General features: G+C 51.7%; 1 protein-coding gene across 2 annotated transcripts in view; it reads right to left on the bottom strand.

Annotated features, from left to right (window-relative positions):
* Positions 1-5719, bottom strand: part of cluha (clustered mitochondria (cluA/CLU1) homolog a) — a 115531-nt gene extending 109812 nt beyond the window's left edge. Inside the window, exon 1 of one of the 2 annotated variants that reach the window (XM_038814465.1) lies at positions 5317-5719. In XM_038814465.1, the coding sequence (XP_038670393.1) occupies positions 5317-5413 (97 nt within the window). In that variant the 5' untranslated portion in view covers positions 5414-5719. Of the gene's footprint in view, positions 1-3547; positions 3576-5316 lie in introns of those variants that run through there. The other variant, XM_038814466.1, reaches the window with a different exon arrangement.
* Positions 5720-12153: the final 6434 nt, after the last annotated feature.

Below are 12153 nucleotides of genomic sequence, written 5' to 3'. Positions count from 1 at the left end.
ATGTGCAAACTCCACACGGACAGTAACCCAGAGCTGCGATCGAACCTGGGACCTTAGCGCCGTGAGGCAGCTGTGCTAACCACTAGGCCACCGTGCTGCCCAGTCGATGGAACTCTTGCTTCTGAGCCAGAGTTTGTGGGTTCAAGGCTCGTGCCAGAACCCAAGCACTACATCAAGGCTGACATTAGAATCCATCAAATCCCAACAGTAGGAGGCCATTCAGCCCATCGAGTCTGCACCGATCCTCTGAAAGAGCACTCTACCCAGACATACTCTTCCCTCTATCCCCATAATCCTGATCGTTGCAAATCCACTTAAACCTGCGTATCTTTGGACTCGGGGAGGAAACCCACGCAGACACGGGGAGAACGTGCAAACTCCACAAAGACAGTCACCCAAGGCCGGAATTGAACCCGGGTCCCTGGCTCTGTGAGGCAGTAGTGCTAACCACTGTGCCACCGTTCACCGTGCATTCCAGTACAGTCCTCAGGGTGTGCTGCACTGTCTGAGGTGTCATTGATAAACTGAGCTCATCAGATGGGTGGGAAAGATCCGGTGGCCCTGTTGTGACCAATAGCAGGAGACACCCCGGTGTCATGGTCAATATTTACCCCCTCATCAACATGATGGAAAGAGATGATCTGGTCATGATCACATGCTGTGGGGGGGGGGAGCTGGCTGTGTACAAATTGGGTGTGACATTTTCCTAGATTACAACAGTGCAGGTCTTTCAAAAGCAATTCATTGGTCGTAAAGCGCTTTGGGGCATCTGCTGTCCGTGAAAGGCGCTATATAAATGCAAGCTTTGTTTGTTCTCCACTTAAACCAGCCCCAGCTCTGATGGCGCAGGACAGCATGACAGTCAGGAATTGTTCACACCTAGTAGTTGTTTTTGTTTTAAATGCTGGAAACACTCGGCTCGCCAGGCAACAACCCTGGAGAAATAGAGTAGCTGTTTCAGGGTTAACATCTTAGGCGATGACCTTTCATCAGAACTGGCAGTTCAAAAGGTTGTTAACCTGAAACATTAACTTTCTGTTTTCCTCTCCACAAATACTGTCCCTGACCTTGGATGCTTGCAACATTTTTGTCTTAATTACAGGTTCCCAACAGCGTCAGTGTTTTCATCCACCACCACTACTCCCCTCATGCTATGACCCCCCCCCTCCCTTCCCAACCATTTGCCAACAACCCCACCCCCACCTTGGTGACTTCGATGCACCCTGAAACTCATGCTGAAGAACCTATTGGAACCCAAGTGAGGATGACCCCAATGATATTGATGTGCATGATGGAAGAACCATCAACAGCACAGCCTATGTGGTCTGCGTGCAGACAGAATCCAGGGTCAAGTTCTTCCACAGTGCTGCAAAACACTGGGCATCCTATGTCAAGGGAAAAATTTAAGTTTCAAAATTTAAAACGACTGACGTTAATTCCATTTCTCTCCATAGATGCTTCCTGACCTGCTGAATCTTTAAATCATATTTTTGGTTCTATTTCCTTCTCATGTTTGTGGACTATCCAACGACATGAAAAGCTACTGGCAGTTGTATGCTGTTCATTTGTGTCCACTGAAATCCGGATCAAGGCCAACCAGATCAAGACTTGGGGCCCAAGTGGACTTCATCACACCTATCAAAATTAAATTAAAATCCAACTTTACAGCAACACAAAAAGAAAGATAGCTGCTTTATATATCTTATGAAGAAGGGTTGAACAGGTTGGGCCTGTATGGCTCTATCACTCTGCGTCCTATGCCCATTGGAGTTTAGAAGAATGAGAGGTGATCTTACTGAGACATACAAGAACCTGAGGGGACTTAATAGAGGGAGGTTCCATTTACTAGAACCGGGTCGTCCGTCTATGGATTTCTCTTCCCCAGAGAGCAGTGGAGGCAGGACCACTGAATATATTCAAGGCAGAGTCAGACAGATTAGGGCAGCAGGGTAGCATGGTGGTTAGCATAAATGCTTCACAGCTCCAGGGTCCCAGGTTCGATTCCCGGCTGGGTCACTGTCTGTGTGGAGTCTGCACGTCCTCCCCCTGTGTGCGTGGGTTTCCTCCGGGTGCTCCGGTTTCCTCCCACAGTCCAAAGATGTGCGGGTTAGGTGGATTGGCCATGCTAAATTGCCCGTAGTGTCCTAATAAATGTAAGGTTAAGGGGGGGGTTGTTGGGTTACGGGTATAGGGTGGATTTGTGGGTTTGGGTAGGGTGATCATGGCTCGGCACAACATTGAGGGCCGAAGGGCCTGTTCTGTGCTGTACTGTTCTATGTTCTAGATGTTTGATGGACAAGAGAGCAAGGGCTATTGGGGTGGTGGGGGTAGAAAAGGCAGATAGGAAAACAGAGTTGAGACCACCATGATCTTGTCGAATGGCGGAGCAGGCTCGAGGGGCCGAGTGGCCTACTCCTGCTCCCAATTCCCATTCCATTTAATAATCGAAGTCTTACTAACACGTACATGATGGCCTGTTTTTCAAGTGAGACAGCTTTAGTAAAATTTCTGGTGATGCCTGAAGCATCACCAGGGGAACAATCGGTGCTTTCAGCACAACAAATGAACTTAATAAAAAAGGCGGACGCTTTCATCTATTCACTGGGTACAAAACAATCTCACATACGACTTGCAGTTCTATTACACAGGGTTCAGAATTCCAATGGCCATTTCAACGCTACATGGTGATGATGCACCATTTGAAGGTTTAGGGGTGTAATGTTTTCCAGACAGTGGTGGAAGCTACATACCACCTTGCAAAAATCAATTACAAGCCAACAATACATTGCAAGGATGTCACAGACAATACATTGCAAGGATGTCATAGAATGGGCAGCACAGTGGCCTAGTGGTTACCACAGCTGCCTCACAGCACAGAGGTCCCAGGTTCGATCCTGGCTCTGGGTCACTGTCCGTGTGGAGTTTGCACATTCTCCCTTTGTCTGCGTGGGTTTCACCCCCACAAACCAAAAATGTGCAGAGTAGGTGGATTGGCCACGCTAAATTGCCCCTTAATTGGAAAAATTAATTGTGGAAACTAAATTTTTTTATGTCATAGAAACAGAATCCCCCTAAATTGATCACTGTATGGGGTGTTGCACCTACACTTCATGAGCTGAGAAAATGCTGAATTCACTTGGGGATCCCATGTTCAAATCTCATCCAGGACCCTCTGCTGGAAAGTTGGGTTTGGGTCTGGGCAGTGATGCTCTGCCCCCCCCCCCCCCCCCTTCCCCTTCCCCCACCCCCCCCAGTCAACACTCGAGCCTAGGTTCTCTGATTGGCCTGTGATAAATTAATTTTAAATGGGTTACTGGCAGAACCACAATCAGAATTTCTAGGCCTCACCATGTGTGGCGGCATTTAGTCCGTATAATTGCACAGCACCCCGAGTCTCTCAAGGACCCTTGTACGAATTAAACCTCCATTATGCCAAGTATTTTTAGATTACATTTTGCAAATATGCCCTTTCATGATTGTCAATGTGCAGATTTGACATCTAGCCTGTATTTAGCTTCATCCAGTAAAAAAAACTGCTCCTACTCACCACCCTCTAACATGCCTGAAGGACAAGTGCCAGAGGACAGGGTCACCCTTGTCGAGAGGGGCTAAGGAATGGGGGGGGGGGGGGGGGGGGCACAGCAACCATGGTAACTGGTTCATTCAAATAGCTCTCTAACCTTTACCCCCGCCCCATCACATGACCCAATGAAAAAGCCGGCATTCACTTCCGGGGTCAGTATGCTGCGAGGGGGAGAAAGCCGCAAACCACCAGAACCGGGGCTTCCCCCCCGCCCCCCCCCAAAAAAACTCCCCTCACCCAGCAACTCCCGGGCCTGGGGGTGGGAGGGAGCCCCTCACCGGGAGCAGGCCCTGCACAGCAGCGCCCGGGGGAGGGTAGGCCGCTCTCCCGGCAACCAGCGGGAGTGAAGGTGACCTTCAACCGCCGGGAAGGAGGGAGACTCGGTTCACCCCCTGCCTCCGGGGGGGGGGGGGGGGGTGTCTGTGCAAACTCCTGATCCCGGTGCATGCATTTAAATAAGGAGTCTCTCTCTCTCTTCTCCCCCCCCCCCCCCCTCTCTCTCCTCGGGGAAGTGTCTCCTTCAGTCTGCCCACACTCCCTCCGGCAGTAGCCGGCCACTTTGCTACACCGACAAACGGATACATTTGGCAACATCAAAGGCTCCGCGGCCGCCGCCGCGTGGATACATTGTGGGGCCGGGTTGCAACATTGTAGCCAGGAGCTGCCACCAGCAGCAAAAAGACAGATTGCGAGGGAAGCGGGGAGAGGGAGGGTGATAACCACCCCCACCTACAAACCACCACCCCCCCCCCCCCACCCCACCCCACCCCACACAAAACCGCCTCCACCCCCGCAAATCTCCACCACCCTTACACATCCCCCCTACAAACCTCCACCACCCCCTTATAAAAGCGCCTGCAACCCTCACAAACCTCCACCACCCCTACAAAACCCCCTTCCCCATACAAAACCCCCTTCTCACCCCCCTTACAAACCTCCTCACCCCCCCTTACAAACCTCCTCACCCCCCCTTACAAACCTCCTCACCCCCCCTTACAAACCTCCTCGCCCCCCCTTACAAACCTCCTCGCCCCCCCTTACAAACCTCCTCGCCCCCCCTTACAAACCTCCTCGCCCCCCCTTACAAACCTCCTCGCCCCCCCTTACAAACCTCCTCGCCCCCCCTTACAAACCTCCTCGCCCCCCCTTACAAACCTCCTCGCCCCCCCTTACAAACCTCCTCGCCCCCCCTTACAAACCTCCTCGCCCCCCCTTACAAACCTCCTCGCCCCCCCTTACAAACCTCCTCGCCCCCCCTTACAAACCTCCTCGCCCCCCCTTACAAACCTCCTCACCCCCCCTTACAAACCTCCTCACCCCCCTTACAAACCTCCTCACCCCCCCTTACAAACCTCCTCACCCCCCCTTACAAACCTCCTCACCCCCCCTTACAAACCTCCTCACCCCCCCTTACAAACCTCCTCACCCCCCCTTACAAACCTCCTCACCCCCCTTACAAACCTCCTCACCCCCCTTACAAACCTCCTCACCCCCCCCTTACAAACCGCTCCTCACCCCCCCCTTACATACCTCCACCACCACCCCCACAACAGTCAGAGCCCAATAAAACCCTGCACTGACTGACACCACCACCCCCACACACACAATATCAACCCTCCCTTGATTTATTAAAACAAAATGAACATCTTGTGCAAACACCAATTGGGAGCCTGTGTGTGTGATGGGGTTTGATTCAATCCCCCCTCCCCTGGGTTCTTCTGACCTTTACTCACCACAGTCACACGCCTCCTTTCCAATGTCATTCTCCAACTCTTTCCCCTCTCTGGTGTCGGCGGCCACCGGCGAGGTCTCGTCCGTTTTGCTCACCATCGTCCCGGCTCAGCTCGTCTCTTCTTATTTCTGTCGTTCGGTTTTTCCCCCTCCCCACCAACCTTCAAACCTGGTCCTGACACAAGCTGAAAGGAGCCGCCGGGACGGAAGGAAGGAAGGACGGACGGCGCCGGCTCTTCGGCTGCTCACACACGTGGTGTATTCTTTTCCCCTCCCTCACTCACTCAGCTCAGTCACCTCCAGCAACCTCCGACCCTTTCCATTCGGGCTGGTTGGAAGGGGACTGGCTGCGATACGGCTGGCGAGATGCCCCAAAACACAGGCACGCTTTTCAGTTTTGCCTCTTTTCGAAACGCCAGCTCACAAAGCCTCCCCTCTCCCTCAGTCAAATATTTCACCCTCCCCTCCTCTTCCTTCTCCAGCGAATGACATTTTTTTTTAAACACACGAGGCAACTTAGCTCAAACCTCTCCTCACAGTGCACAGTGTCTAAGGTGCTGTGGGCTGATTTCTCTGACATTTTCAGAACGATATTTTGGGAGCACTTTTTTTTTAAGAAAGTGGACCTTTTCAGCCAAGTTTTCAGAGTCCTGGCTTGCATTAACCTCTAACAGCCAGGTCGGAAAATAATCTTCTGAAATGAAATGAATGAAATTTGCTTATTGTCACAAGTAGGCTTCAAATGAAGTTACTGTGAAAAGCCCCTAGTCGCCACATTCCGGCGCCTGTTCGGGGAGGCTGGTACCCCTCCAGCTATTATGAATTGAAAATACATCATTGCACTTTCAACTGTTGGACTACAATATCCCCTCCCCCTCCAGAATGTGAAAGTAGCTTAATTGTTCACCCTCCTCCCCCCCCCCCCCCCCCCCCCCCTCCGCCCATGTTGGTACAAGGGTTTTGTTGCAACCTTTTAAAAAATAAATTTAGGGTATCCAATTCTTTTTCCCAATTAAGGGGCAATTTAGCGCGGCTAATTCACTTACCCTGCACATCTTTTGGGTTGTGGGGGTGATACCCACACACGGGGAGAATGTGCAAACTCCACACGGAGAGTGACCCAGAGCCGGGATCGAACCCGGGTCCTCAGCACCATGAGGCAGCAGTGCTTACCACTGCGCCACCATGCCACCCTTTCACTGTTGTAACCTAAGGATGTTTCATAATGAGAAATTTTTACTATAATTCCAGCAACAAAATGTGTACTTTTTAACTTACTAAGTATAGAATTTAAATAATGCCATTCATCAGAAGACTGGCAAAAGGTCATCGGATATACACTTGGAAAAAAAGCGCTGTGGGGAAGTATGGGGAAGGATCAGGAGAATGAAACTAATTGAAAGGCCTTTCAAAGGGCTTGCAGGGTCAATATGAACCGAATGGCCCCCTTGTCTGCTGTCCGATTCGGGGCATGTCCAGCATACTTTTTATTAATGATCTTTATTATTGTCACAAGAAGGGTTACATTAACACTGCAATGAAGCTACTGTGAAAATCCCCTAGTCGCCACACTCCCCAATCCCCTAGTCGCCATAGTGAAGATATTGTGGTCCATGTTGGCACAATTAAAATTGGGGCGCACAAGAAGCCAGAAGTGGAGGAATGGAAACATCTCAGAGGGTTGTAGGGCTAGAGAAGGTTATCGGAAATACGAAGGGACAAGGTAATGGAGGGACTTGAACACGAGGGCGAGAATTTTTAAATGGAGACATTGCCGAACTGGGAGCCAATATGGGTCAGTGAGCATAGAGGTGATGGGTCAATAAGACTTGGTGTGAGTTAGAGTACTGGGCTGGCAGCAGAGTTTTGTATAAGTTCAAATAAACGTAGGGTGCAAGGTGGAAGGCTATCCGGGAGCCAATGGAATGGTGAAATCTTGAGTATCGAAAGCATGGGTGAGGATTTCAGCACCAGACAAGCTGAAGCAATCTATCTCCCAGAGCTGGAGGTAGGCTGTCTTGGTAGAGGACAGATACATGGTCGGAGTCAGAGAGGTCTCTAGCACAGAAAAGGCCCTTTGGCCCATCGTCTGGGCTGGTCAAAAACAGCCACCTACAGCGCCCGCTGTGGCGTCTGGACATGGGGTTGCTGGCTGATGAGGAGGTGTGTAGGAGGGTCCGGGGAAGTATTGAGGGGTATCTTGATACCAACGACACGGGGGAGGTCCGGGTGGGGATGGTCTGGGAGGCTCTGAAAGCAGTGATCCGGGGGGAGCTGATCTCCATACGGACCCATAGGGAAAGGAGGGAGAGGAAGGAGAGGGAGAGACTGGTGAGGGAGCTCCTGGATGTGGACAGGAGATACGCGGAGGCACCGGAGGAGGGGTTGCTGGGGGAACGGCGTAGTTTGCAGGCCAAATTTGACTTGTTGACCACCAGAAAGGCAGAGACACAGTGGAGGAGGTCGCAGGGCGCGGTATATGAGTATGGGGAGAAGGCGAGCAGGATGTTGGCGCATCAGCTCCGCAGGCGGGATGCGGCTAGGGAAATTGGTGGAGTGACGGATAGGGGTGGGAATGTAATGCAGAAGGGGACAGAAGTAAATGGGGTCTTTAGGGACTTCTACGAGGAACTGTACCGGTCAGAACCTCCGATGGGGAGAGGGGGGAATGGAGAGCTTCATGAACAGGCTATGCTTCCCAAGGGTTCAAGAGGAGCTGGTAGAGGGGCTGGGGGCGCCGATAGAGTTGGAGGAGCTAGTCAGGGGGATCGGGCAAATGCAGTCAGGTAAGGCGCCGGGGCCGGACGGGTTCCCGGTGGAATTTTATAAAAAGTATGCGGATCTGGTGGGCCCCCTGTTGGTGCGAGCCTTCAATGAGGCATGGGAGGGGGGGGCTTTGCCCCCGACGATGTCGCGGGCACTGATCTCTCTGATCCTGAAGCGGGATAAGGACCCCTTGCAGTGTGGATCATACAGGCCTATCTCGCTCCTCAATGTTGACGCTAAGTTGCTGGCGAAGATCCTGGCCACCAGGATAGAGGACTGTGTGCCAGGGGTGATACATGAGGATCAGACAGGATTTGTCAAGGGACGGCAGCTCAACACGAATATGCGGAGACTACTAAATGTTATTATGATACCAGCAGTGGAGGGGGAGGCTGAGATAGTGGTGGCGCTGGATGCGGAGAAAGCATTTGATAGAGTTGAGTGGGGGTACCTGTGGGAGGTGCTGGAGCGGTTCGGATTCGGGGAGGGATTCATCAAATGGGTGAGGCTGCTCTACGCGGCTCCGATGGCGAGTGTAGTTACCAATGGAAGGAGATCGGAGTACTTTAGGCTCTACCGTGGGACCAGGGAGGGGTGCCCCCTGTCCCCCTTGCTCTTTGCACTGGCGATTGAACCTTTGGCTACGGCGTTGAGGGAGTCAGGGAGATGGAGGGGTCTGGTGCGGGGTGGGGAGGAACATCGTGTATCGCTGTATGCAGACGACCTGCTGTTGTATGTGGCGGATCCAGAAGGGGGAATGCCGGGGGTGATGGAGCTGTTAGCGGAATTTGGGGGCTTCTCGGGCTATAAGTTAAATTTAGGCAAGAGTGAGGTATTTGTAGTACACCCGGGTGATCAGGAGGAGGGAATCGGGAGACTCCCATTTAAGAGGGCAGTGAAGAGTTTCAGATACCTGGGGGTGCAGGTGGCCAGGAGTTGGGGGACTCTCCATAAGCCTAATTTTACCAGGCTGGTGGAGCAGATGGAAGAGGAATTTAAAAGGTGGGACATGGTGCCGCTATCGTTGGCGGGTAGAGTGCAGTCCGTCAAAATGACGGTTCTCCCGAGGTTCTTGTTCCTTTTTCAGTGTTTGCCCATCTTTATCCCTAGGGCCTTTTTTAGAAGGGTGACTAGCAGCATCATGAGCTTTGTTTAGGCGCATGGGACCCCGAGGGTGAAGAGGGTCTTCTTGGAGCGGGGTAGAGATGGTGGGGGGCTGGCGTTACCCAATCTCTCGGGGTATTATTGGGCGGCCAATGTGTCGATGGTGCGCAAGTGGGTAATGGAGGGGGAGGGGGCAGCATGGAAACGGATGGAGAGGGCGTCCTGTGGCGATACAAGCCTGGGGGCCCTGGTAACGGCGCCGTGGCCGTTCCCTCCTACGAGGTATACCACGAGTCCGGTGGTGGCGGCTACCCTCAAGATTTGGGGGCAGTGGAGGCGACATAGGGGAGAAGTGGGGGGCTCGATGGAGGCTCCGTTAAGGGGGAACCATAGGTTAGTCCCGGGGAACATTGATGGGGGATTTCAGGGTTGGCACAGAGCGGGCATCAGACAGCTGAGGGACCTGTTTATTGATGGGAGGTTTGCGAGCCTGGGGGAGTTGGAGGAGAAATTTGGGCTCCCCCCGGGGAACATGTTCAGGTATCTGCAGGTAAAGGCATTTGCTAGGCGGCAGGTGGAGGGATTCCCTTCGCTTCCCGCGAGGGGGGTGAGCGACAGGGTGCTTTCGGGGGTCTGGGTTGGAGAGGGGAAGATATCTGATATCTACAAGGTTATGCAGGAGGCGGAGGAGGCGTCAGTAGAGGAGCTGAAAACGAAGTGGGAGGGGGAACTGGGGGAACAGATCGAAGACGGGACATGGGCTGATGCCCTGGAGAGGGTTAATTCTTCCTCCTCGTGTGCGCGGCTTAGCCTCATCCAATTCAAGGTGCTGCACCGGGCCCACATGACTGGGACAAGGATGAGTAGGTTCTTTGGGGGTGAGGACAGGTGTGTCAGGTGCTCGGGGAGTCCAGCGAACCATGCCCATATGTTCTGGGCATGCCCGGCACTGGAGGAGTTCTGGAAGGGGGTGGCGAGGACGGTGTCGAGGGTGTGGGATCCAGGGTCAAGCCAGGATGGGGACTCGCGATTTTTGGGGTTGGGGTGGAGCCGGGAGTGCAGGAGGCGAAAGAGGCCGGTGTGCTGGCCTTTGCGTCCCTAGTAGCCCGGCGAAGGATCTTGCTACAATGGAAGGATGCGAGGCCCCCAAGCGTGGAGACCTGGATCAATGACATGGCGGGTTTCATTAAGCTAGAGAAGGTCAAATTCGCCCTGAGAGGGTCGGTACAAGGGTTCTTTAAGCGGTGGCAGCCTTTTCTCGACTTTCTGGCTCAACGATAGGGTACGGGGACAGCAGCAGCAGCAACCCGGGGAGGGAAAAGGGGAGGGAAAAGGGGGGGGGCCGACAATGACTATGTTTGTTTATTTAATTTTAATATTTTTAAAGTTCTTTTGTTGTTCATTAGGGTTGGGGGGGTGGGGGGATGTGATACATGCGCCGATACGGTCTGGGGGTGTCACAGTTATTATGGGTTATTTTGTTGCATTTCATTGTTTGTCGTTATGTTTTATATTTTCTGTAAAAAATTCCAATAAAAATTATATTAAAAAAAACAGCCACCTATTCGCTTCTTGGCCTTTTTCCTAAGATGAGCGTGAGGTTGGGTGTAATGCCTGAATCTGGTATGTCTCTCTTGTGGGGACCATGAATTGAAATCAATTTGAATTGATTTTTGGAGCAGGCAATGAGCTGAATTAGGGGTTCGCGCCTGTCCACACTCTGAGCTCTGGTTTCGTAAAAAAAGCCACATAACCATTCTAATCCCATTTTCCAGCACTTGGCCCCATAGCCTTGTCTGCCCTGGCTTCGCAAGTGCACATCTAAATACTTCTTAAATGTTATAAGGGTCTCTGCCTCCACCACCCTTTCAGATAGCGAGTTCCAGACTCCCACCACCCTCTGGGTGAAAAAGATTTTTCCTCACATCCCCTCTAAACCTTCTGCCCCTTACCTTAAATGTATGCCCCCCTGGTCACTGATCCCTCCACCAAGGGAAAAAAATTCTACCCATCTACTCTATCTATGCCCGTCATAATTTTATACATTTCAAACATGTCCCCCTTCAGTTTCCTCTGCTCCAAGGCAAACAACCTCAGTCTATCCAATCTCTCTTCATAACTAAAATTCTCTGGCCCAGGCAACATCCTGGTAAATCTCCTCCGCACCCTTTCCAGTGCTATCACATCCCTCCTATAATGTGGATTCCAGAACTGCCCACAATACTCAAGCTGTGGCCTAACCAACATTTTATATAGTTCCAGCCTAACCCACCTGCTCTTAAACTTTATGCCTCTGCTAATAAAGGCAAGTATACCATATGCCTTCTTAAACACTGTACCTACCTGCCCTGCTACCTTAAGGGATCAATGTACATGCACAGTAAAGTCCCTCTGATCTTTAGTGTTTCCCAGGGTCCTGCCATTTATCATGTATTGCCTTGCCTTGTTTATCCTGCCCAGGTGCATCACCTCACACTTCCCTGGATTCAATTCCATTTGCCATTGATCAGCCCATCTGACCAGTCCGTCTATATCCTCCTGTAATCGAAGGCTATCCTCCTCACTATTTAACACCCCACTAATTTGCATATCATCCACAAACTTACTGATCAACCCTCCTACATTCATGTCTAAATCATTTATATAAACGACAAGCAGCAAGGGCCTCAACACTCATACCTGTGGGACCCCATTGGACACAGGCTCCCAGTCAGAAAAACACCCCTCAACCATCACCCTCTGCTTCCTGTCACTCAGCTAATTCTTCATTCAATTTGCCAACTTTCCTCTGACTCCCATGTGGGCTCTTACCTTTGCTGTCGGTCTCCCATGTGGGACCTTATCAAACCCTTTGTTGAAGTCCAAGTAAACTACGTCAAATGCATTTCCCCTCATCTACACACCTGATCACCTCTTCAAAAAAATGTTATCAAATTGGTCAGATATGACCTACCCTTAACAAAACCACG

Source organism: Scyliorhinus canicula, chromosome 12 (genome assembly GCF_902713615.1).
Source record: "Scyliorhinus canicula chromosome 12, sScyCan1.1, whole genome shotgun sequence".
Taxonomy (NCBI): Eukaryota; Metazoa; Chordata; class Chondrichthyes; order Carcharhiniformes; family Scyliorhinidae; genus Scyliorhinus; species Scyliorhinus canicula.
Note: the sequence above shows the minus strand (reverse complement) of the source record. Positions and strands in the feature narration are given on the sequence as shown.